The sequence below is a fragment of the Chaetodon trifascialis genome, chromosome 7 (assembly GCF_039877785.1).
Source record: "Chaetodon trifascialis isolate fChaTrf1 chromosome 7, fChaTrf1.hap1, whole genome shotgun sequence".
Lineage (NCBI taxonomy): Eukaryota > Metazoa > Chordata > Actinopteri > Chaetodontiformes > Chaetodontidae > Chaetodon > Chaetodon trifascialis.
The window spans coordinates 3948193-3971056 of NC_092062.1; the positions used below are offsets into that span (position 1 = coordinate 3948193).

A 22864-nucleotide genomic window follows, 5' to 3' on the forward strand; every position below is an offset into this window, starting at 1 on the left:
CGAGGGCAAACTAGTCCCACTGTGTTTGTTGGATGGAGCTCTGGGAAGCCTGGCAGCCTGTCTTCAGGCTGGCATACCCTGACCCCTGGCATATGGTACATGTACTCAGCCTGCTGGTTTATTTGTCGCCTGGTGACCTGGACTGCAATAATAGCAAGGTCTGAACAAAAGCTGCTTCCCTGCGTAACAAGGAAGGCATGTCTTTTACAGATTCACAAACTCTCTGACTTCCATGAATTATGGAACATCTACAAATTATTACAATGCTCAGCTGTACCTGCACAAAAACCACAGTCTGCTCTTCCACAGTACTTTTGGTTATACATAAAATGTTTATTTTTATTTAATCTATTTTTCAGCTTGAGAAAATACAAAATTCTACGAGGACACAAGTACATGGAAGAAACATACAATGTTCACCAATTTCATGTTAATGGATGTACAGGAATGACAGAGCTGTGTTACTTATTGGTAATAGAGGGAAATAAGAACAGCCCCACGTTTCTTTTTTGTACTGTAGCCAGGCTGAAAGAGTCATAACTCTATTGAGATATGTGTTGCCTTGCCATGCATTGTATACAGTAGCTTTCACTAATGACAACTTCATGAGCTTCTTTAATGACAAAATTCTAATTATTAGAGACAAAACTCATCAACTCCTTCCCTCAACTGGTCCCATTTTACATTGGAACCTTAGAAGCAGCTGTTTAACCTGATATATATATAGACTGCTTTTCTCCCATTGACCTTCACCAACTAACTTCAATGATTCCTTCATCTAAACCATCAACCTGTCTCTTAGAGCCCATCCCAAATAGGATGCTTAAATAAGTTTTAACCTTAATTGACACTTCTTAACTAGATGTGATCAAACTGTCTGTCAACAGGCTATGATACAGTGCCATAACTGTAATTAAACCTTTGGGTTAAGCCTTCTGTTGATCCCCTTTCTCAAATTCTTGAGAAAGCAGTCACCAATCACTTGTGTGACTTTCTACATACAAATAGTTTATCTGAGGATTTTCAGTCAGGATTTTGAGTGTATCATAGTAAAGAGACAGCACGGGTCTAATTACATCAGGCAAAGGACTCATTTCTGTCCTTGTCTTGTTAGATGTTAGTGTTGCATTTGACACCACTGACAATCACATCCTATTACAGAGACTGGAACCCTTAATTGACATTACAGGAACTGAAATAAGCTGGTTTAAATCCTTGTAATCAGTTTGATTCCAGTTGTACGTGTTTTTAATGATTCCTCTGTGCACACCAAAGTTATTCATGGAGTTCCACAAGGTTCTGTGTTTGGGCCGATTATATATGCTTTCTTTATGCAATATCAGGAAACATTTCATACATTTTCTTAAACAAAATCGCACATTATACCCAGTTATGTTTATCAATGAAGCCAGATGAAACCAATTAGTTTACTAAGACCTATGTGACCTGCAATTGCAGTACTTATCCCTCAACACTGTAGAAACTCAATATCTAATGATATAGGTAGCAACCCTGGATGGCATTGAATCTGAAAGTTTTCTTTGATCAGGAAGTGTCCTTTAACTATCACACAAAACAAATTTGAAGGACTGCCTTCTTTTACCTATGTAACATTACAAAAATCAGCCACATCTTGTCTCAAAACAATACAAAAAATAAAATAGTCCAAGCACTTTGTTATGATTGGTGCGATATTTATGTTTTGTTAGTTTCCTTTTATAGTGTGTGGGGCTGGTCTTTGGTGTGTGTAGTCCTTTTTCGGCTGAGGTTGGGCGGAGTATTGGGGAGCTGGCACTTCGCAGCTGATTCCCATCTCTCTCCCGGACGGGATAAAACCGGCGTTCAGCGGAGGGCTCGTTGCCAGATTATTTCCGCCTCTCAGTGGTATAGTCGGCCCTCTACGAGACTTTCAGTGAATACTACACTCGTGTGATAGTTTGTTATTTCGTGTTTGCTCATCAGTACTCTCTTCATTCTCCACCCCGCAGAGGTTCCTCCGCTTCCCGCTACCGGCATCCTGCTCCCTGCTTATTCAACCTTGCCTCCTCGCCGCTGGACCCCGCTCGGCCACCTGCCTCTAGCCACACCACCTTCTGCGTCCTCTCCTGCACTGCATCACCACGTGGCATCCCAACAGACAAAGACTCCTGTGCACTACGCCGCATTCACCACTCTACCATCCACCTCCATACCATCAACTCGAGTCAGCCTGAACTCTGGTTTCAATAAACCCTTTACCGGTCACTCCACACTTGAGTCTGCATCTGAGTCCAAATCATTACTTCGGTCATCACACACTTGTTATTTTCAGGCTGCATTATTGGAATTCCTTACTAATAGGCTGACCAAATACATTGTTAAAAGTCTCTCTGCAAGTGTTCTGACAAAAACTAGGAAAAAGATAACATTTCTACAAATTTGCGTCTCTGCATTGGCCCCCTTTAAAATCTAGAACTGAATTAAAGTCTTATTCCTTCCTTACAAATCCCTAAATGGTCAGGCACCATCATATCTGAAAGATATCACAGTATTCTGTAACCCCACTAGAACAGTGCTCTCCCAGATTGCAGGCTTACTTGTAGTTCTTAAAGTCTCCAAAAGTAGAATGGGAGCTTGAACCTTCAGCGATCAAACTTCTCTCCTTTGGAACCATCTTCCAGTCTCTGTCTGTGGGGCAGATGCTCTTTCCACATTTAAGACTTGGCTCTCCCTCTCTATCTGTATGCATTCATGCCCATTAATGTGCTTCCTTGCCTCAAAGGTTATGGCTAATTGGCTGCACAAACTGCTGTGGCCCTGTTTGACTGCTCCTGGTGTTTTATTACTCAAATTTCTATTATTGTTACTATATACATATTATTGTTACTATGTACATATACATTAATATATCAACATATACATACTATCATACACATACTATAAACATATTATTTCATATACTCTTCTCTTATGAATCATATTTCTATTATAGCTATTCTTATTATTACTGTCATTGTTATGCATGTCTTTCTCTTACTGTCTCGCTCGCTCTCTGTTTCTACCTCTCTAAACCCAGCTGGTCAAGGCAGAGGGTCACTGACCCAGTCTCTGGTTCTGCTTGAGGTTTCTGCCTGTTAAAAGAAAGCTTTTCCTCGTTGCCATCACCAAGTGCTTGCTCAAACTGCTTGCTCATGGGGGAATTGTTGCGTCTCATTTAATGGTATGGTCTAGACCTGCTCTGTGTCAAAAGTGTCATGAGAAAACATTTGTTGTGATTTACAGTTTAAGCTTTTATTAATTATGAATTAATGTGACTTTCAATGAGGTTCTCTTACTACTGACCTTGAATCTCTACAGGCCACACGTGAACAATGGTTTGGCAACTTGACCTTCATCAGGTCCACCATTTATAGTTGCTCCTTATACAAGTTGCCTCAAGGGGTGTGGGCACAAAACTTACCCTTATGAAACTGGTAAACAAGAGATCTTCTGGGTATACGCTTAAACTTTTTAGTGATGCATGAGGACTTATTCTTGTTGCAATACAGCATAGATTATTTTTGTCCTTGTGTTTTGTTTAAAATTGGTGAAAGTATTTTCTCCATTTGCTTTGTTTTCTCAAGATATTATTGTTGTTACAACAGAATGTAGGAATAGTATTTAACAAAAAGATCAAACAGTAAATAAATCAATAAATACATGTGAAAATGTAGGATATAAGTAAGTGTGTGTAAACTCAAGTTAGCAAAACAATAAATATAATGTATGCAAAACACCCCAATGTATGCAAAATAAAAATGGTTCAGGAATACATATTATACATCTAAAATAAGTTAAGAGTGGACAGCTGGAGTTAAATAAAAGGAGGAGCAAAACTCTAGAAGCAGGTCTTACCAGTGCTGTCATCATAAACGACAGTGACTGTCTTCCACTTGAAAAAATGGACCAGGTCCAGGATGGCCCGGCTCAGGGAAGAGAAGTCTGGATAGAGGCTAACATAGAAGACATCTCTGTTGTCCGATACTTGGTGCTTCCACTTGGTCTGGATGTGTGGCACCCCCAGAGCGTTGCAAATGGACTGGACCGCATTGGCAGAGGAACTGTGAGAGGGACCAAAGATGGCTGCCACTCCCAGAGAAAGCTGGTCACAAGCTAGAGAGGGGAAATATTTGAAGAGTGAGCTCGCTCCTATTCATGATCATCACAAATGACCATTCACTTCTTACAGAGCTCAGAAACTATAGGAGAAAATAGCTTATGTAAACATGGTTTCTGTGACTTACGTCAGCATGCAACAATTTAGCATTAAGGATACTGTGTTAATTGATTGCTTAGTTTATTTAAATCTTTATCTATATGTTTATACTTTATCTTTATTAATATGATGATATTCACACAGATTCCATCATTACCATGAACACATACACTGTAGTTTGTTTTGATGTTAACACTGTCCATCTGCCAAAAATACTCACTAGACCACCGTTTACGGTAGGGCTGGGCGATATGGCTGAAAACTCTATTGCGATATAAGTGTTTTATATTGGTCGATATCCATAATTATTGATATTTTTTATGACCTATTTAAAATAAGGACTGGGAGAAAAATACATTCAATTTAAACATTTTTATTTTAAATGTAACCTTCCTCTGATTATAATCCCCTCAGCTATCAAGGCAGAAAGGAAAGGAAATGTCAACACAACCATGGAAAACACTCAAATAATAAATATTAAAAAAAAAAAAAAAGTGTAAAAATGTAAACAGAGAGAAACCTGAGAACTTGTTTTCTGCAGCTTTAGTGCAGGAAGTTCACAAGCTGATTCACCTTCTGGTGAATAAAATGTTTTCAGATATGTGCAGTGTTTTGTAAACATAGCACAAACTGAGGTAGACTTGACATCTGTAACATACATACAAACAAACAAACATGATAGACAGTACAGTAACACTGACTGAACTATAAAACCAGCCTAGACATATGAACAACTTTAGTCACTCTTCTTACTCTGAACTATTCAATTATATTTTTATTGGAAGTGTGTTTAAGAAAAAAAAAAGTAAGTGTAAGAGATGTTTATAACCGGGCTTCTCCACAGTGCTCAGTGAAGCATGTCTTTAGCTATATGATATGCCGCTGCCTCCTTTACGTCTTCGTGCCTTTTAGATGATTTGTCATCAGGCACTGAAGCAGATACCTCTGCATGGTGGTCAGCTGCTTGTGTGGTGGTGCTGCGGTTGGCGGACGTTGGCGAATAAGGCTGCGCTCCAAAGAGTGAGCGCGGCTAAGGTGGTTAAATAAGTTTGTGGTATTACCGGTCTTGGTGGGGACGACAGTCTTGCATAAGTGGCCTGACTACGGTCCGACTTATGAAATCCAAAAAAATGCCATACTGGCGAACTGACTTTCCCTGTTTTAGCGACAATTTCTTCACTCACTGCAGCGCTCACTTTCTGTTTTTCATCTCAGTCCTCGCAAAGCTTCAAACACGAGACAACAAAATGGTGCAACCGAACTTGATAATGTTACATGATTGACGTGTTAGCGTGTCACTCCCACTGATCAGCGATTACTCCCTACGTTGCTCGGTTACCTGAGAGTGAGTGCCTTTGTTCATGCAACCAACCTCGCTTCGCAACTTCAGGTTTTTTCCGACGAAGAAAAAAAATTATCTAATGTTTTATCAAACGCATTTTTTATTGATATTGATGACGTGTCTATCGCGAGACATATCGCTATCGTTTTATCACCCAACCCTACGTTACGGTCACAGACAACTCACTTGTTCTGTTGATTGGTTAAGATTGTTAAGATAAGATGGTTCTTACCTCATATGAGGAAGTCTGACAAGGTTTATGTGCACAAAATATTTCTGACTTTTCAGACTACTCTAAAAGAGACAATATTCCTACCGAGCAGTTTACATGACTAATGAAAATGAATATTCCATGTGGGCTTTTCCTTGGTGCATGCATCCCTACCCTCATGAATCCATATATACCAATATGCATCACCATCAACAGAACATAATCGGTTTTCCAGTATGTCAGGTTTGACTACAGGGGGACAGGGGTGGTCAACATTCTCCTCTTGTGCCAAACTGAGTCGAGGCATAGACGGTCAGACCACCTCTGGATTTTTCTCAAGTGGAGGTGCCCTAGGGCTACAACCACATGGCTTGCTGACATTATACCCACCAGACGCATCAGTGACAGTGTCATCAGTCTCTCTGTGGCACAATGCATGACAGCAGAATTAAGTAGATCCATACCAGGCAAGCTTTGCTCTCATGATAGCGGAGTTCATGTGCACATCCAGGTAAATTAACGACTGAATGGGAAGCACAAAGCTCTTTTTGACTTCCACTGTGTGGGATCCAGCTTTCTCCTTGGAGGGAGCCATAAGGATTAGGTTGTCTTAGTAAAACAAAACCTTGATCCCTTTCTGTGTAATGGCTCCAGCACCATTTCAATTAACTATGAAAAATTGGAGGGAGCCAGAGTATGGCCAAATGGTAGTCAGTTGTACTGGTATTGTACTCCTTGGAGAATTGCGGGAATTCTTTGAATCAGGGAATGACAGCGATCTCTCAGGTTGGAAGTGAACCAATGTCTGAGATGCACACATTCCAGCACATCTCTGATTTTCAGTATGTAGACAGGCTTAATAATGTATTAGTTGGATAGAGACAGGTCCAGAATCAGCCTCATCCTACCAGTTTTCTTTGGTGAGAAAATAACGGGAATCCCTGGAGGGACCCAAGAGATTGTTCCAGAAGTTCCACCAGCTCTGCTGTCAGGGCTGTTATCTCTGTCCAGGATGACTAGATCTTTTCCAGTGCTGTGTAAGCAGGTACACGCACATCAGTGAGCATTAGTTGACATAATTTGCAGCCAGCTCATAGCCCTCTCCACTGCTGTGTGAAACAATTTTTTGTTCCTCATTGTGTAGGGCACCGTCTTGATAGGGCTGGTGCTGGCCATGGTGCAGGAAACGCCTGACAGTATCAGCATTTGTCCTGAGATATCACAACTAACTCACCCTGATAGGTGGGAGGTTGGTGATAATTCTTTTTGGTGAGCAATACGCATTTTACGCAAGGATTTATTACTCATGAAATGCAAAGTCAGTTGCGGCAACTGGTGTGGAATATGTAGCATTTGCCGCAGGAGTGAGCATCTCGGCGCTACTCTGGTAAAAGGCTCATGCCTGGAAACTGCCGTTTTCAGTTTTCAAGGCTAGAAGAGGGGTCACAGCAGGGACTGTTCGGCCAGCAGCTCCTGGTTGTAAACGTCCCTGCCTAAGAGGTCAGGAGCAGGTTGTTCCTCTGGCGTCATGAGGCCACCTTCCTCATGATCCTCAGCAAGTCCTGGAAAAGTCCTTGGCAGCCGGCAGACTGACACGGAGACGGAGGAAGCTGCTGCAACTCCTGACAATGGCGGGGGTTGGAAAAGGTGCAGATCTGACCCTTCATGCTATCCATCTGGTTCCCTTTCCAGGATGTTTGGGAGCTCACCACTGGAGATTAGCTTGTGAGTCTGTCTTGTCTGTCTCATCCTCAAGAAGGACCCTACTGCTGAATCTGCTAATCTTCACCTCTGTTCTTTACTTGACTTCTTCATGCTGAAGAAAATTTGGGAGCAGAACTAAGGTGTCAGTGGTGTTACATACTGTATATGAGGACCTGAGGCAACTGTACAGTGTACAGTGGCAGACAAGAAAATTGTCATGACTGTGCATACTCGCAGGGATGAACCTAATAGCAATACCTATTAAAGGGCAAAACCTATACAAAGTGGAGGGACTATTTCCCCATATTTGAGAAAAGTTTGCTAGAAACTAAAGAGCTAACTGTATAACTGTATTTCCTGTTTTAGGAAATTATGGAGCCACATTTTAAAAATGAAACTCTACATTTTTGAGCCATTTTTAAAGATTGTATCATCAGCAGAAACCGGTGGGGTGAGGGCTGATGGGGTGAGGAAATCTTTCACATTTGCTTTGTCATGGGATTTGTTGACAATCACAAAACTATAGAATAACACTAGCCTTATCCTCTCAACAGGAAAGCCTTGTTGGACACAGTCTACATATATATATATTAGTGCTGTCAAAAATATTGCGTTATTAACGCGTTAACGCAAATCAATTTTAACAGCGTCATTTTTTTTATCGTGAGATTAACGCTCTTTGTGACCTAGTGAACTTGTAGTTTTTTTATAAGCTGTGGCCACTGCTAGTAACGTTACAAAAACTACAGGATTCAGTTGTAAACCGGAAACAAAACAATAGGCGCGCCCCACGCACGTGTTTGGTCTTGCCAGCTCGCTAGCTGTAAAGGAGTAGATGGGTTGACTGACAAGACCAAAGTTATCTGTGTGTATTGTTGGTGTGAACTAAATTATCAACGTAGCACATCCAGTCTGAAATACCACTTCATGGCCAAACACATGGCGAATGTGAATTCTCCGCCGCCTCCGTGTCAAAACCAGGTGACAATGGATGACTTTTGACAGAGACACATGGATGCTTGTATGTTCAAAGGAAACTTAAGAAAGGAAAGTTTAAGCCATGGTTTAACTGCACTATAGCCTGAGTCCTAGTTTACAATGATGTGTACTTTGTAACTTTATCTTGTATCACCCTGTTTTGATCCCTTAGAAAGGGCTGTTGAAGGGGCTTTTTTGTGACCAAATATTTATTTTTTTGCCATCTGTTTATTGACAGTGTTAAATTGTGTCAGATTTGATTCATTCATTTGACTGCTCAAAGTGAGAATATTAGTGTGAAATATAACACTACATGTTGTTCAGAGTATTAAAATGATAATTCAAGGGACATTTAGAATAGATAAAAAATGTGCAATTAAGTTAACTATGACATTCATGTTTAATCACAATTAAATATTTTAATCGATTGACAGCACTAATATATATATATACACACACACACACACACACACACACACACACACTATATATATATATAGTGGTGTGTGTGTGTGTGTGTGTGTGTGTGTGTGTGTGTGTGTGTGTGTGTGTGTGTGTGTGTGTGTGTGTGTGTGTGTGTGTTGGGATGAACTGGAACGCAGACTGAAGCCAGACGAGCCAGCATCAGTGGCCAACCTCCACACTAATGCTTTATTTGGGGGGGCTGAATTAGTCATCTCGTACATTACATCTGTACTTGTACAACTGTACAACTCTTTGTATTAACTGGACTGTGCACTCTAATCACCTTATATGATATAAGGGAGTTGGCTAAATCACTGAGACAGGATATAATGGCCCGTAATTGATAAGAGACTTGAAATGTCAGCCTGATGCACACACAAAACTGATAGATTATAGCACTTTATTGGCTGTCTCTGGGGGCCAAACAGATCTTTGAATTACTGCTGCTGAGTCATTACCTGGAACCAATCAATTCTCTCTGTTTACAATTGAAGTACTCAGCCATGATTATAATTGTCACAATTTAAGCCACTGCAGCTTGGGAATGCATTTACAATGCAAAGCAGTTATGCCATAGCATATGTGCACATAAACACATTTACTCACACAAATATATATACATATGTTAAGAAAGAGCAACCAAAAGCATGCCAACACCGGAGACAGATTTTCCAAAGATTAACGCATAAATACCTTTCCTTGAGGCTTCAAAGCTGTCATAGATGTTTATCCTTTGGATATCGTAGGTGAGTGTGGTGTTTGGCAGTAGGGTTCTGTTCCTGTTGATTGTGTTTAAAGCAAATTTAAAGGCTAGTTCTTCAGCACCTGATGGGCCACTTTCAATGGACTCAAATATCCCCCCTGTCAAAGAAAAAGAGACACAACTGTTATTCGTGATTTATCAGAGTTGGTTATCACAATTTGAAAAGATGATGATTACAGAGAGCCTTCTGTTACCCTAATAAATAGGGTCAATAGAGGGGTCTCAATCTGAGTAAACTGGCTTTGTCAGAAGAAAATTGGCTTCCACCTTAAAACGTTTTATGATCAGTTTGACAGAAAAGGAAAGGAAAACTCCAATAACTACACCCTCTTATTGCTGTCATCAAAGAAAGTGGATTCCCCCCAAAAATCAAGGCATAATGCTTCATTTAAGCATTAAAGGTTAAAAAGCTTTTATTAAAGTTGCTACATGATTAATAATAAGAGCAAGACACATCAAGTACACATATAAATAAGGGAGCAGTGCCAAGAAAGTTTCTAAATATATGGAATAACTTGTTACTTAGTAATTACGTTATTTTACTAGTTAATCATCACCACAAGTAATTAGTTACATTACTCTTTACTCGCATTCAACACATTACAAGCTCTGTCAAAAGATGGACTCCAGTAATTCCTAAGCTTCCACACACCAACACACTGTCACTGCATTAATTCGTTCCTATTTTCCTTTTTCCCTGCACATTACCGAAAAAAAGTCATCTTTAGGCTTCCTTAGTCATGTGTTACCGTGGTAACGCATTTGTGGATGCTGTAACACATGAGACTTTGCACATCAATAACGGCTTCATCATTGCACTTATTGGCACACAATGAATCAACACTGTATCAATAATAATAAGCGATAACTCTTGTTCCCATCCCTTGCCAACATTTAAAAAAAAACGTCCTTCTTCATATGGCAACTATGGTCTGGTCAAGGTTGTGGGAGTAAACTGTGTACTGCAGAATTGTCGACTATGAACATTGTTCCCTACAGCAGACTGTGCCCAAATAGTCAGGATGAACTGATTTAACTGTGAAATGTTTAATCAGGTTCTGTTAGTTTATAGCTTCATCCATCCATCCATCCATTCTCTAAACCGTGTATCCCTTTCGGGGTTGTGGGGGGGGGGGCTGGAGCCTATCCCAGCCGTCAATGGGCGAGAGGCAGGGTACACCCTGGACCGGTCGCCAGTCGATCGCAGTAGTTTTTAGCTTTAGGTTGCCATTACCAGTACACACAGCAAAGTTTTAACCTTTTGAACCCCAGGCTGTGTTTGCTTGGTTTTCTCTCCATGTAATTAGAAGCTTGTGGCATTTTCATTAAACTTGACAAAGTCAAATTGTTATCAGAGTAAACTTGAACACTTGGATGAATTCATGTCAGTCGTATATTATACATTTGCAGAACAGTTTCTTATACTTCTGTTTGCAGAAGTTTTTTCCCAATTTGTGTTTCTTGACAGTGTGTCCCGACACACAACAAAGACATGCATGTAAATGAATGTATCAAGATAAGTGTCAGTGTGTGTAGGACCCTTATTAATGGGATATTCTGAGCATTACTTTTATGGAAACATTTTGAATACATGATTAAATACATGATTTTTAATTAATTATTTAAGGACACAATTATTTTATGGACACACAGAAACCACCTGATTCACTTTTGAAAAAAAACAAACAAAAAAACATCATAAATAATTATTATAATGCAATTAAATATGGTAACAGTTCTAAGGAGGTTATGCCTTGAAGAAGCGTAGATTTCTCTCTGCAATTAGTTGACCATTACCAAAATACTTGAGAGTTGTATTAGACTTCTCTCCTGATGTTTTTATGCATATTGATTTTTATCTCTGACTTTTCGTTCTAAAAGCTGTTATTTTCTAATCTAGTCGTTAACCTTGTACTGACTATTAAACTGAGAGTTTTATGTACATCCCAAGCTATGAAAATTCTCCAACTGCCAAAAACTTTCTGTGCAGGAAATATAAAAATGGAAAAAACATATATGCTCAAGAACTTAACCAATCAAGCTTTTAATATCATGGTACTGTCTATGAACCACCCGCTCTGCTTGAAATTGCATCTCTATATAACTAATTTGCATTCATGAATACGTTATGCTGGCAAACGTAATCACTGCCTGAATTATGATTAAGAGTGAATGAAAAACTAGATTTTTTTGTACTGTGCTGGAGTTGCAGGGCAGTGGTTGGGTTGAATGAGGGGTGTGCAAAGTAAAGGACTGTGGCACCAGAATCCAGGGTTTGTGACCATGGTCGTGTTTAGGCGACAAAAGCACTCTAGTTAAGGTTAGGGACGGATTGAGATTACTATTGACTTTTTCTTTTTTAAAAAAGACCACTATCTTTCCTAAGCTTAACCAAGTGCTCTCAGTGTCTAAACATAACCATAAAAAAGTTGAATAATACTGTCATTATCTCGAGTAGATTTCTTGTTTTGGTGTTGTTATGTTGTCAGTAAACATATGTTCAATGTCAACATTTTTGTGACTTGCCAGGCACATTAACTGACAAAATGTCCTCATTATATCAATACAAAACATAATTCAGTCGACATTACATTTCCTTCAAAATATATTTACTGTTGCTAATTAGTTGTACAGAAACTGAATCTATGAGACAGGGCTCATATGAACGACAAGCTCCTTCATAGCAAAAGTAACTGGATCCAGAAAGGATTCTGTAACTAAATGAGTGTATTTCTTCAGCAAGCTGTGGAAGTGTGTTTAAAAGTGCATGTCTCCACAGCTACAGCCCCTCAGTGTATACTTCTGACAGTCAGCAGATGAATGGACAGAGAGGAGGCCTGGGGATTTGGGGGTGCGGAGGGGGGGTCAGGTTCTGAGATCAATGCACTCTGATTGGCCGGCAAATCAATCAGTGAAGCCCTTGGGGAGCAGTGGAGAGCAATGGTGAGAGATTGAAGTGTTTTGTTTGGGTTAGCCCTATGGCCTGGCACTAGTGGCTCAGTGTCAGTCAGGGGGAGCTTTATTTACTCCAACTACAAGCACTCTAGTGTTAGACCCTCTTCAAGTCTAGACGTAATCCATACACACTACTGCACAAGTATTGTAGGTCCCTCCTGTCAACAGTGATTATCACAGATTCTGATCAATGCTCCCTTACAGTGATTTTGCTATCGAAACCTTAAGAAATGCTCTTTTTCCACAGGCATTTATTTTGTCTGTGTGTTCTACCTTAAAGCAAACAACTAAACAAAAAGACCCCTGACAACAGCAGCACTGTTGAGAAGTTTCTTCTTTCATTAGTATTCATCTCATAGGAAAGCCCTATTTTGCATGCCATAATGAGTTTGAAGGAATTAATAAGAATCAGTTAAGTGGGATATGCTATAATTGGAAAGCTGCACATTTGGAATGGGTCCGTTCACACATGAGAAGATGCCGTTTTCCTGCTTAGAAACGCAGTTCCATTGAGAGGAATTCGGCCTGTAAATATGGAGACAAAGGTGAACTGGTGTTAGAGAAGTGACTGTTTAAGTCAGTAAGTTAGAATATGAATAAATATTCTATGGATGTGGACATGAACCAGAATAAATGTGATGAGGAACGGAAAGAGAAAGAAAATCCACTCCAATGTGACGACATTTTGCTTGTTCTCATCTTAATGACTTACTTAATGACTGACTCTGGGTTTAGGACTTGGATTCATTTTAAAATCCTAAATTATTCTATTTCAAACCTCTCTCTAGATATTCTAACCTACCAACTTCTGAGACTTCTTTCAATCAATGGGCCTCATTCACAAATGTTTCGCTATTTAACCTTTTTAAATAAGAAAACATTCAGAAAGTTTATCATTTGATTCATTTATTATTTCATTATTTAATTTCTCAAGTAAGAGAAAACCAAAAGACAAAAAAATAAGAAAATCATTGCTCTGATTCATGAAACACTGTAAATTCTTAATCACAATAATAATGAAAAAAAAAAAAAGATACCAGATAATTACAAAATACTTGATCTATTGCAGCTCCCAGATGACCTTTTAGCACGGAGATTTGGAGAAAGTTGTTAAAAGGTCTGCTCTGTCATTACCACAGCCCTAATGAGGATAAACTATAAAAGAGTGACTCCATCTCCTGCTCAGCTTACTGTCAACGTATTTCATTTGTTTTCATGCTCATGGCAACTAAAGCATAATTAACATTTTCATAGCCGGTGTAGGCACTTCAGGCACTTGGATAATTTTTGGGAAAGACTGTCTGTTAAATAATGGTAAGGTCAACAGTGACTGTAAGCTTAACATTTAACTGAAACCACAGTCGTTAATCTAACTAGTCCTAATCTAACCTTAAAACAAAGTGTTTTTGTTGCCTAGGCCTTACCACATTTGGTACTTGTGATGCTCTTTGTATGCCTGCCATCCAACACCTCTCTAGGACCTAATGTAGTATAAGATGTAAGAATACATGACTTGAAAAACTGTTGCAGAGAAATTTCTTTAGTCACAAAACACGTGACAAAATGCATGCGTTTGTAAGTAAACATAATTTCCATAAAACTCATTTTGAGGGTCACCCATGTGCCTTTGTGGTCGAGACAGCATTGGACTGCAGCATCCTCAGTTCAAATTGAAGTGGGGACCTTTGTTGTCACCTCCATACTACATGCAATAAAGGCACAAAAATGGCCAAAAAATAAGTAGTAAGTAAAAAAAAAATATTTAGAAACTGCTAAAATATTCCCACTGTCTCTGTTTGAAAATGTCACTGGTGTCTTGCTAATGCCAGTTTTGCTATGTCATGACCCAAAACTCATCAAAACAAAATAAGAAGTCACTGATGAAACCTACAAAAATTCTTAGTTTGTTGTGTTTACTTTCTTAATTGGTCCACTGAGGAGATATTAAGATTTAAAGACTATGTTTGGAGTCTGTTTTCGTGGCTGACAGGTTTCTCACAGCAGCCATGTGGTTGCTGCTTGCTCGTTGCACCTCAGTTCCAACCAGACTTCCTCCCTTTTATACCATATAATTCCAGTTTGTTGGAAAAAAAGATGACAGTTTGTTAGCACCAACAGCTAACATGCTGAGCACAAGAAGGAAAGAGCTCCACCTACAACAACTCAGAGAGTTTATCTACATACATTCAGTATCATAAAAAAGAACTTTAAAAGCTTAACAGTCAGTTACTCTTGTGTGTACTGTAGTGTACTGTGTGTGTGTGTGTGTGTGTGTGTGTGTGTGTGTGTGTGTGTGTGTGTGTGTGTGTGTGTGAATAACCCTCCTGGGAAAATAGTCCTTTCAAGGCATGCTGCCCAGCCCACAGCCAGAGAACAGTGATCAGTCAAGAGAGAAATCAATCAGCACTTCATCAGTCTGATAAAATGACATTGGACACGCAGTGACCACAGTATTTGCAGCAATCACCACCTTCTTAAAATGCCCCAGATTTGTTTAAGCATAACAATCTCAACAGGCAGAGCGCTCACTGAAAATTAACCAAATGTGATCAAAACGTTGCCTCCATGATTGATCAGAGAGAGCACTTAGGCAATAAACCACTCAGAGCCAAGCAGTTTTTACAAATGCTAAGGGGTGTTGTTGGGCAGGAAGCCCAGTGGAGGAAAACATTTTTAGCTGCTCAAAAATCACTATGGACGACTGGAACTTCTGGCTGAAAACTGATTATTCATATTTCTCTTATGAACACAAGATTATAGCACCCTTTAAGCTTGTAAAGGTAGATTTTTAAATTGTGGCATTGCTACGTTTATTTCAGTTAAAATTTTATTATTTTAGGTTCTTGAAAAGGCACTAAAGATACTAATTAGATCTGACATGGTGACCATAGTGAAAGACAGAAAAACTGTGTAGTCTGATCCAGGCATTCGTGACGGCAACACTGTGAATTAACAGGAAGTCATGAAACTAGAGTTTAGAAGTGTACTCCATATTACATTTACAGAAGATCGCCTGGTCACCGGGAAGAAAGAAGCGTGTTCATTGAAGAGGTAAAGGGAAACCCTCACAGTTTATAACAAAAATAGATTGAGTATTGCTTTGTGCAAACAAGTAACTAGAGCAGGGGTTGGTGTCAGAGTGGAGGGGGGAGTAGAAGAAAAACATGATTTCATTCATTCCTTTAATCTATAATGGAGACATGAAAGCAGATAGAAATGGTGCCAGTCTGACTTGATGACCAGTCTGCCTTCATTTTCATAGATCAAACCCAGCAGACAAAATGACAGCGTGAAAGCGAGGTTTACTGAGAAGCATACTAAATTATTCTATAACCATTATATTGTGCAATCATTAAACAAAAACTAAAATAATCAGGGAGAAAATTTCCACTAGATGCCTTACCCACTAGTTTACATGCAAACGTAAGCATTTCTATAGAAAAGAGGACATTCTTATTTTCATGTTGTTAAGCTACTTATTCAATGGAGTCCTCCCATAAAAACACATAAGAATATTACCAATAAAAATATGACACAATAACACACCAATAACAGCAACAAAGGGCATAGTCAACACACACTGTAGCAGGCTGTGTCCAGTCCCCAACAGTGAAAACATTTTTAAATAATATCTCTGGTTGATTCAGAGATATTTATGATCACTACCTAAGTGTCTTAATATAGTATCTCCCGGTCTGGTCTCCAGTAACTTATCATTATCTAAAATATGGTCCTTCAATCACATATTCAGGAATTACTTACATTAATCATCAGGTTATATCTCATTCATTCCTCAGTCATTCCCCAGTAACTACTCACATTTTTGTGTATCATATTCTAAGGTGTAACTGAAATTATTACTATTTGCATTTTTACAGTGTAGTGTACCACCAACAATGTATGTGTGCAACATGAATCTAAACAGTGTTATCCTAATTTCTAATTCTCACATTTATATCCCAAAAGAGAAGCTAGAGGACATATTCTCTGATGTGAGTATGCTGGCTTGATGTAAAGCTGTTATTTACTTGTCAGACAGGCTTTTCTGACGTTAAGTGATTTTGAAAAACATGTCATTCTATCATGAAGACACATAAATTGAGACACATGGGTTTCTGCTGTCAATGACACTGGCAAATACCCTAATGTTTGCTTTGTCGCTTCATTGTATTTGTGTTTCACTTTATTCCAAACTGTTACTTGATTTTTAGATTCAGGAATCTACATCAGATATCTGTCTGTTAAAATAAGATGGGGATTTCAGGGAAGATCACAGTATTATCTATTTCTAGGCTGTTATAAAAAGGTGATTAAATCAGTAATGATGCTGTAGCACTGCTGCCTGATAAGCATTTGTTACAAATCATGGTCTGCAGAACACATTACCCTGTTATCCAGGGAGCACAGTGACTGGCGGGTGCCCTGAGCCACAGAACATTGAGTCCATGGTGGTTCACAGACACAAAAAATACAGTTGAGACTAATCCATTAAGTCCATGTATGGACATATGTGCTGTAAGCACAAAGCCATGTCTTAATCAGGCCATGCATCAAACCCCTCTCCCACACCATACTCCCCAATTGATTGAACCCCCTCAGAAGTTATAAATGATTCATTATGACACTGGTAGTAGCACTGAAGTCAGTGTAATCATTACAACCCCAAGGAACCGTCAGAGCTTGCCAGGGGGGTATTGGCATTAGCAGAAATCTGTACTTCCTGTTCAGGAGCATTTCATGTTATACAAGAAAGTACAACACAGTATGTGGTACAGTAGAGACAGAAAGAAACATTACAGGTGTTGTGGAAAACACAAAAACTGTACTCAAAGAAAGTTGATCGACTGTTTATGAACCCATTCAGTGAAATGCCTTTCTGCCAGTAATCAGACTGTTTACCTTAAGGCAGTATTTTCATCAAGTCATTAACAAGTCACACCTCTCCTGAGCCTGGGGTCACTCATTGTTGCTGGCAGTCTACATACTATAGGGTGGAAATATGTAATCACAAAGCTCTGTTGAAGTAGTCCCTGTACTCAACCATTATTATGACAAATATATGTACATAAAGAGAAAAGCACACAGGACATTAGCACAACATCTGTCATCATTTAGGAAGTATATGGATCATACAAAGTGTCTAGTCAGGCTTTTATTGTTTGTTAAAAAGAAATGTTTCAAATTTAGACATCTATCAATCATTCTTAGCCAGCAGCAAGAGGGAGGACTGTAAAAAAGCACAAGATTCCAGAAGCATATCTTTAACATACTGGATTAAAGCTTTCATAGGATATTCTAATAAAATGCTTTAATTTAAGATACTCTCATTGTATTTCACCCCAAGGTAAGGACAACAATTGTCTGGGACAAAGCACAAAATACAACAGAGGCTGATAAAAATGTCATTATTATTTGTGTAGGCACTCAGTCATAACCCAAAGTATTGGACAAACTGAAACTTTGACCAAAAGAAGTCCTACATTAACATGGCCTGTTACAGCCATCGTGTAAACAGGCTCAGTAAATGAGTGATGGTTGGATTACTTACAAAGCCTGATGTAATCTTATTACATCTAGTCTGTATAGCCAAAAAGCCAATCAGAATGCTAAATTTAAGAAGGTAAACTAAGGAGAATCACGTGCTCCATTAACTTCATTACTCAATATTATATGGTATGAATTAAACGCAGGCTGCACGGTGGCGCAGCAGGTAGTGCGCGTGCCTCACAGCAAGACGGTTGCCGGTTCGATCCCCGGGTCAGGCGGGGCCTTTCTGTGTGAAGTTTGCATGTTCTTCCCGTGCATGCGTGGGTTCTCTCCGGGTACTCCGGCTTCCTCCCACAGACCAAAAACATGCTCATTAGGTTAATTGATGACTCTAAATTGTCCGTAGGTGTGAGTGTGAGTGTGAATGGTTGTTTGTCCTTGCATGTGGCCCTGCAATCGGCTGGCGACTGGTTCAGGGTGTACCCCGCCCATTGTAGCTGGGATAGGCTCCAGCCCCCCGCAACCCCGAAAGGGATAGGCGGTATAGATAATGGATGGATGGAATTAAACGCACCATTAACAACAGCTCAGATAACACCTTCATTCTAAAATGAAACGTGTTTAAACTTGATTTAGAACAACCCACCAAACAGCTTAGTTACAAAGCGTACATATTTCTGAGAGCAATATCAAAATTAATCAAATTTTGGATTCTAAACATAAAACTAAAAACCTATGAAAACTACCTCTTAACTCGGCAGTAACCACAACAAAGCAATAAAACTTTATTGACTTCACTCATTCACTCTTGTGTTTTGTATTCGGTCATTGTATTCGGTCTGCATGGTGTGCATATATCTCAGATTTTCTTCACAAGCAGCCATATTTTTAGAACAAGCCCAATAAACTGCAACCCACAACATGCGACTTAAGAAGCAGAGGCCAAAAGTCCTATATATAACAAGACTTGGCAACTTGTTATGTCCCATTTACTAAAACATGTATTGTTTTATGCTGTGGCGTAGTTTTCTGCAGCCAGATTCAAAAACATTGGGACATGTGTGTACAAAGTAGGGGTGGGAATCGAGAACCGGTTCTTTTTGAGAACCGGCTCCCAGTAGCTCAATTCCTTGGAATCGTTTGCCTGCCTGGTTAACGATTCTGCTTATCAGTTCCGCCTGTCTTTCACATGCGCCATAACGTCACGCACGCTGCTTTGTTTTGGTCTAGAACACAGCCGATATGGCGTTGAGGCAGAAACGCTCCAAAGTATGGCTATATTTCACGCGAAAAGTTTCCATTTCTTCAAAGGGGAGAAATACCTCCAACATGCTAAAACATTTGTCCACACAGCATGCAATTCATTTGCAGGAATGTGTGTTTGATCCGCTACGTAGCGACGCTTGTGAATCTAGCGGCAGAGCAAACACCAGGGCGTCATCTGTTATTAGTGCCGAAGGTAATGTTGAACTCTTACAAGCCGTGTCTGTTGTGTTAAGGTTAGCGCCATTTCACTGTAAACTGCTTTCGCCACATGAATCATCTCCATATCCTTCCATCAAATTTAGATGATGATGACTGCCAGAGTCAGGCTGGCTCAGAGGCTGCAGCGGGCACCGGCAGGCCTCGCGCACCTCTATCCACTCCTTTCACTGAGGCAGGGAAGAGTAAAATGACCGAGACGAGGATAAAGGAATGTCACAGAGTGATCACTAGATTTGTGGTGAAAGGTTTGCACTTTTTTGACACTGTAGATGCCCCTGAATTACAGTAGGTTAATTCGTTGCATTTTATCTGGCATATCTGTTCAAATGAAAGTGAGAAATTTGAGTTCTGTCAGAGTTGCATGTTGTTATTATAACCAGTGTAGTTCTGCTTCATTTTTGCATACTCTATATGTTATATTTTCTGTGCAGAGATGAAAATATAAAAGACAGTTAACACAAACAAACCCATTTGTACTCTTTTATTTCCTCACCAAATGAGAATTGATAAGAGAATCGATAAGGAATCGGATCGATAAGCAAAATCGATAATGGAATCAGAAAGGTTAAATTCTTATCAATTCCCATCCCTAGTACAAAGTAAATAAAAACAGAACAAAATAATTTTCAAACAAACTGTGTTTACTGACAACAGTTTTGAAAGTGTTTCTGAGTCTATGTTTTAATATCATTTATGGATTCATGTGTTCACAAAGTGGTGAACCTCTCTCCATCCTTGCTTGTGAATGACTGAAGTCTTTCCAGGATGCTCCTTTCATACCCAATCATGATACTATCACCCGTTACCAATCATCCTGTTTACATGTGGAATGTTCCAAACTGGTGTTTTAAACGAGCTGACAGTTGGTGCAGACCTCAGGTGTGCAGGGAGAATGTTCCACAGGTGAGGAGCATAATAACTGAAAGCTGCTTCACTTTGTTTGGTTCTCATTCTGGGAACACACAATAGACCTGTCCCTGATGACCTGAGAGGTCTGGATACTTCATATGGAGTTAATAAATCTAGAATATATTTTGGTCCTAGACCATTTAATGCTTTGTAGACCAACAGTAAGATTTTAAAGTCTATTCTTTGACTCACAGGAAGCCAATGTAGTGATCTGAGGACTGGTGTGATATGGTCCATTTTTCTGGTGTTTGTAAGGACTCGTGCAGCAGCATTTGAATCAGCTGTAGATGCCTAATTGATTTTTTGTTGAGGCCAGTAAAGACTCCATTGCAATAGTCCGACCTACTGAAAATGAATGCATGAACAAATTTTTCCATGTCTTCTTTGGACAGACATGAGGGTGCTGGAGCACCTGCCCCTTTGCCCCTTGATGCCCAAAGTGCCCTTTTGTCAAAGTGTTTTTTGTTTTTTTTTGGTGTGTGTGTGTGTGTGTGTGTGTGTGTGTGTGTGTGTGTGTGTGTGTGTGTGTGTGTGTGTGTGTGTGCATGTGTGTGTGTGTGTGTGAAAGTCCGTCTGTGTGGCCCAAGGAGACTGGTGGAGACGGCCACTGCTACTCTCGCGAAACCGAAGAAGACCCGAGGCAGTAAACATGTGGTCCGGTGAATAGGCTTTGCAGCGTATTCGCTTGTGCACGGTGTATTCTTGCAAGATGACTGACGCAGTGAAGTGAGTAATGAGCATCTTCTGTGTCGTCCAACTCTGCACACACACCTCTCACAAGTTATAGCCGCTAGTTAACCACACACAGCGTGCTGTGGGGGAAAGTATGTCAGGCTTTTTTGTTTGTTTGTTTGTTTCTGTATGTTTCTCTTGTCATGGGCAAAGTGCATTAGAGAGATATCGTGTTATTTTACTGTCAAGCCGTTTTTTTCCTATGTTTATGAGGCAATGAGGCACAGACATGTTATTTTACTGAAACTATGCAATATGCATATTCACATATTTTGGACTATTACAGTATAAATACAACAATATTAGAAGAATGTGAATTTTGATTTTCTCAGCCTGTCATTTAAACATATCAGTACTTGTTTGTTTATAACATTTACACACAAATTAAATATAATATGCATACAAATTATATAACTTTTAGAACCTTGCTGTCTTGTACAAAGTCGATAGTCAAACTGAATAAAAGCACAAAAATATTTAAATACATGATTTCTATATCATTTAATTATTTTTTACTTTATTAATTTAGCCCTAGGAATAATAAATGGCAGATTATGAATGGATTAAATTCGTGGCTAGACAGTACAATTTTTGAAAGGGTATGAGCAGCAGCCTCCTCACCAACCCCCTCAACAGAAGCTGTTCAGTGTACCCCATCAGGTAAAACAGAGATTAATTTTGCTTTGCACTGGCCTCTAACAGATATATGAGGCATATTACATTCTTTCTGAATATGGGTTGCTACCATTCAACCGGTTATATTGCAAGGTATGTTTCTGTATGGTGTTTCAAATTCGTGCTCCATGTGTGACCTTTTAACTTTGAGCACCCGCCCCTCTGAAGGTCTCTGCACAGCCCTGTGTGATGACACAGAAATATAAAGTTGTATATCATCTGCGTAAGTATGATAAGGACTATTATGATGCTCCATAATCTGAGCTAGGGGCAACATATGTAGATATTGAAAAGAAGTGGTCCAAGAATGGACCCTTGTGGCACCCAACATGCTCACCAATTGACACAAAGGGCTCTATTTTTGACTCCGCCACCGCCGCCGTCACGGCGCAGGCGCGGCGCAAAGTCAGGTCCACTGCGCCGATGGGGCGTGGTGGCGCAGACTTTGGTATTTTCGTGTGCTGCGCCGCCGGCGCATCTCCTCCTCCTTCTCATCTCAGTCCCACCCAGCGGCGCAACTTGGAAAGAGAGAGAGGAGAAGGCGTGGAGTGGGTTTGACACAGCCGAGTCAAATTTTTACCAATCACAACAGCTCCTCGCCTCACCTTTCACAACACCACTGGCGAGGCGCATGGCAAGTTTTGAGGATGACTGAGACCCAACAGGAAAGTGTCCGACGCCCAAACTTCTCCCAGGAGGAGACTGACGTCACTCATGTCTCATGACATGCGTTTGTATTACTTTGCACACCAGTTTGTACATACTGTTCATTTTTTCTCACTATATATATTGTTTTATATTCTGTTCTATATTTTGTGGTATATTTTGTTTATATATATATATATATATATATATATATATTCTCAATATAAATATTTAGTTTTTATATTTGCTTTTTATATATATAGTTCTCTCTCCTGTCTG

General features: G+C 39.7%; 1 protein-coding gene across 4 annotated transcripts in view; it reads right to left on the bottom strand.

The window, feature by feature from the left end:
• The window catches only part of grik2 (glutamate receptor, ionotropic, kainate 2), a 325805-nt gene that overhangs the window by 224397 nt on the left and 78544 nt on the right, over positions 1 to 22864 (bottom strand). For all 4 annotated transcript variants that reach the window (XR_011602371.1, XM_070967098.1, XM_070967096.1 and 1 more), the window contains exons 3-4: positions 9628 to 9795; positions 3874 to 4131 (exon numbers count right to left, since the gene is read on the bottom strand). Coding sequence is in view for 3 of the 4 variants with exons in the window: in XM_070967098.1 (XP_070823199.1) it covers positions 3874 to 4131; positions 9628 to 9795 (426 nt within the window). In the remaining variant the exon portion in view is untranslated. The remainder of the gene's footprint in view (positions 1 to 3873; positions 4132 to 9627; positions 9796 to 22864) is intronic.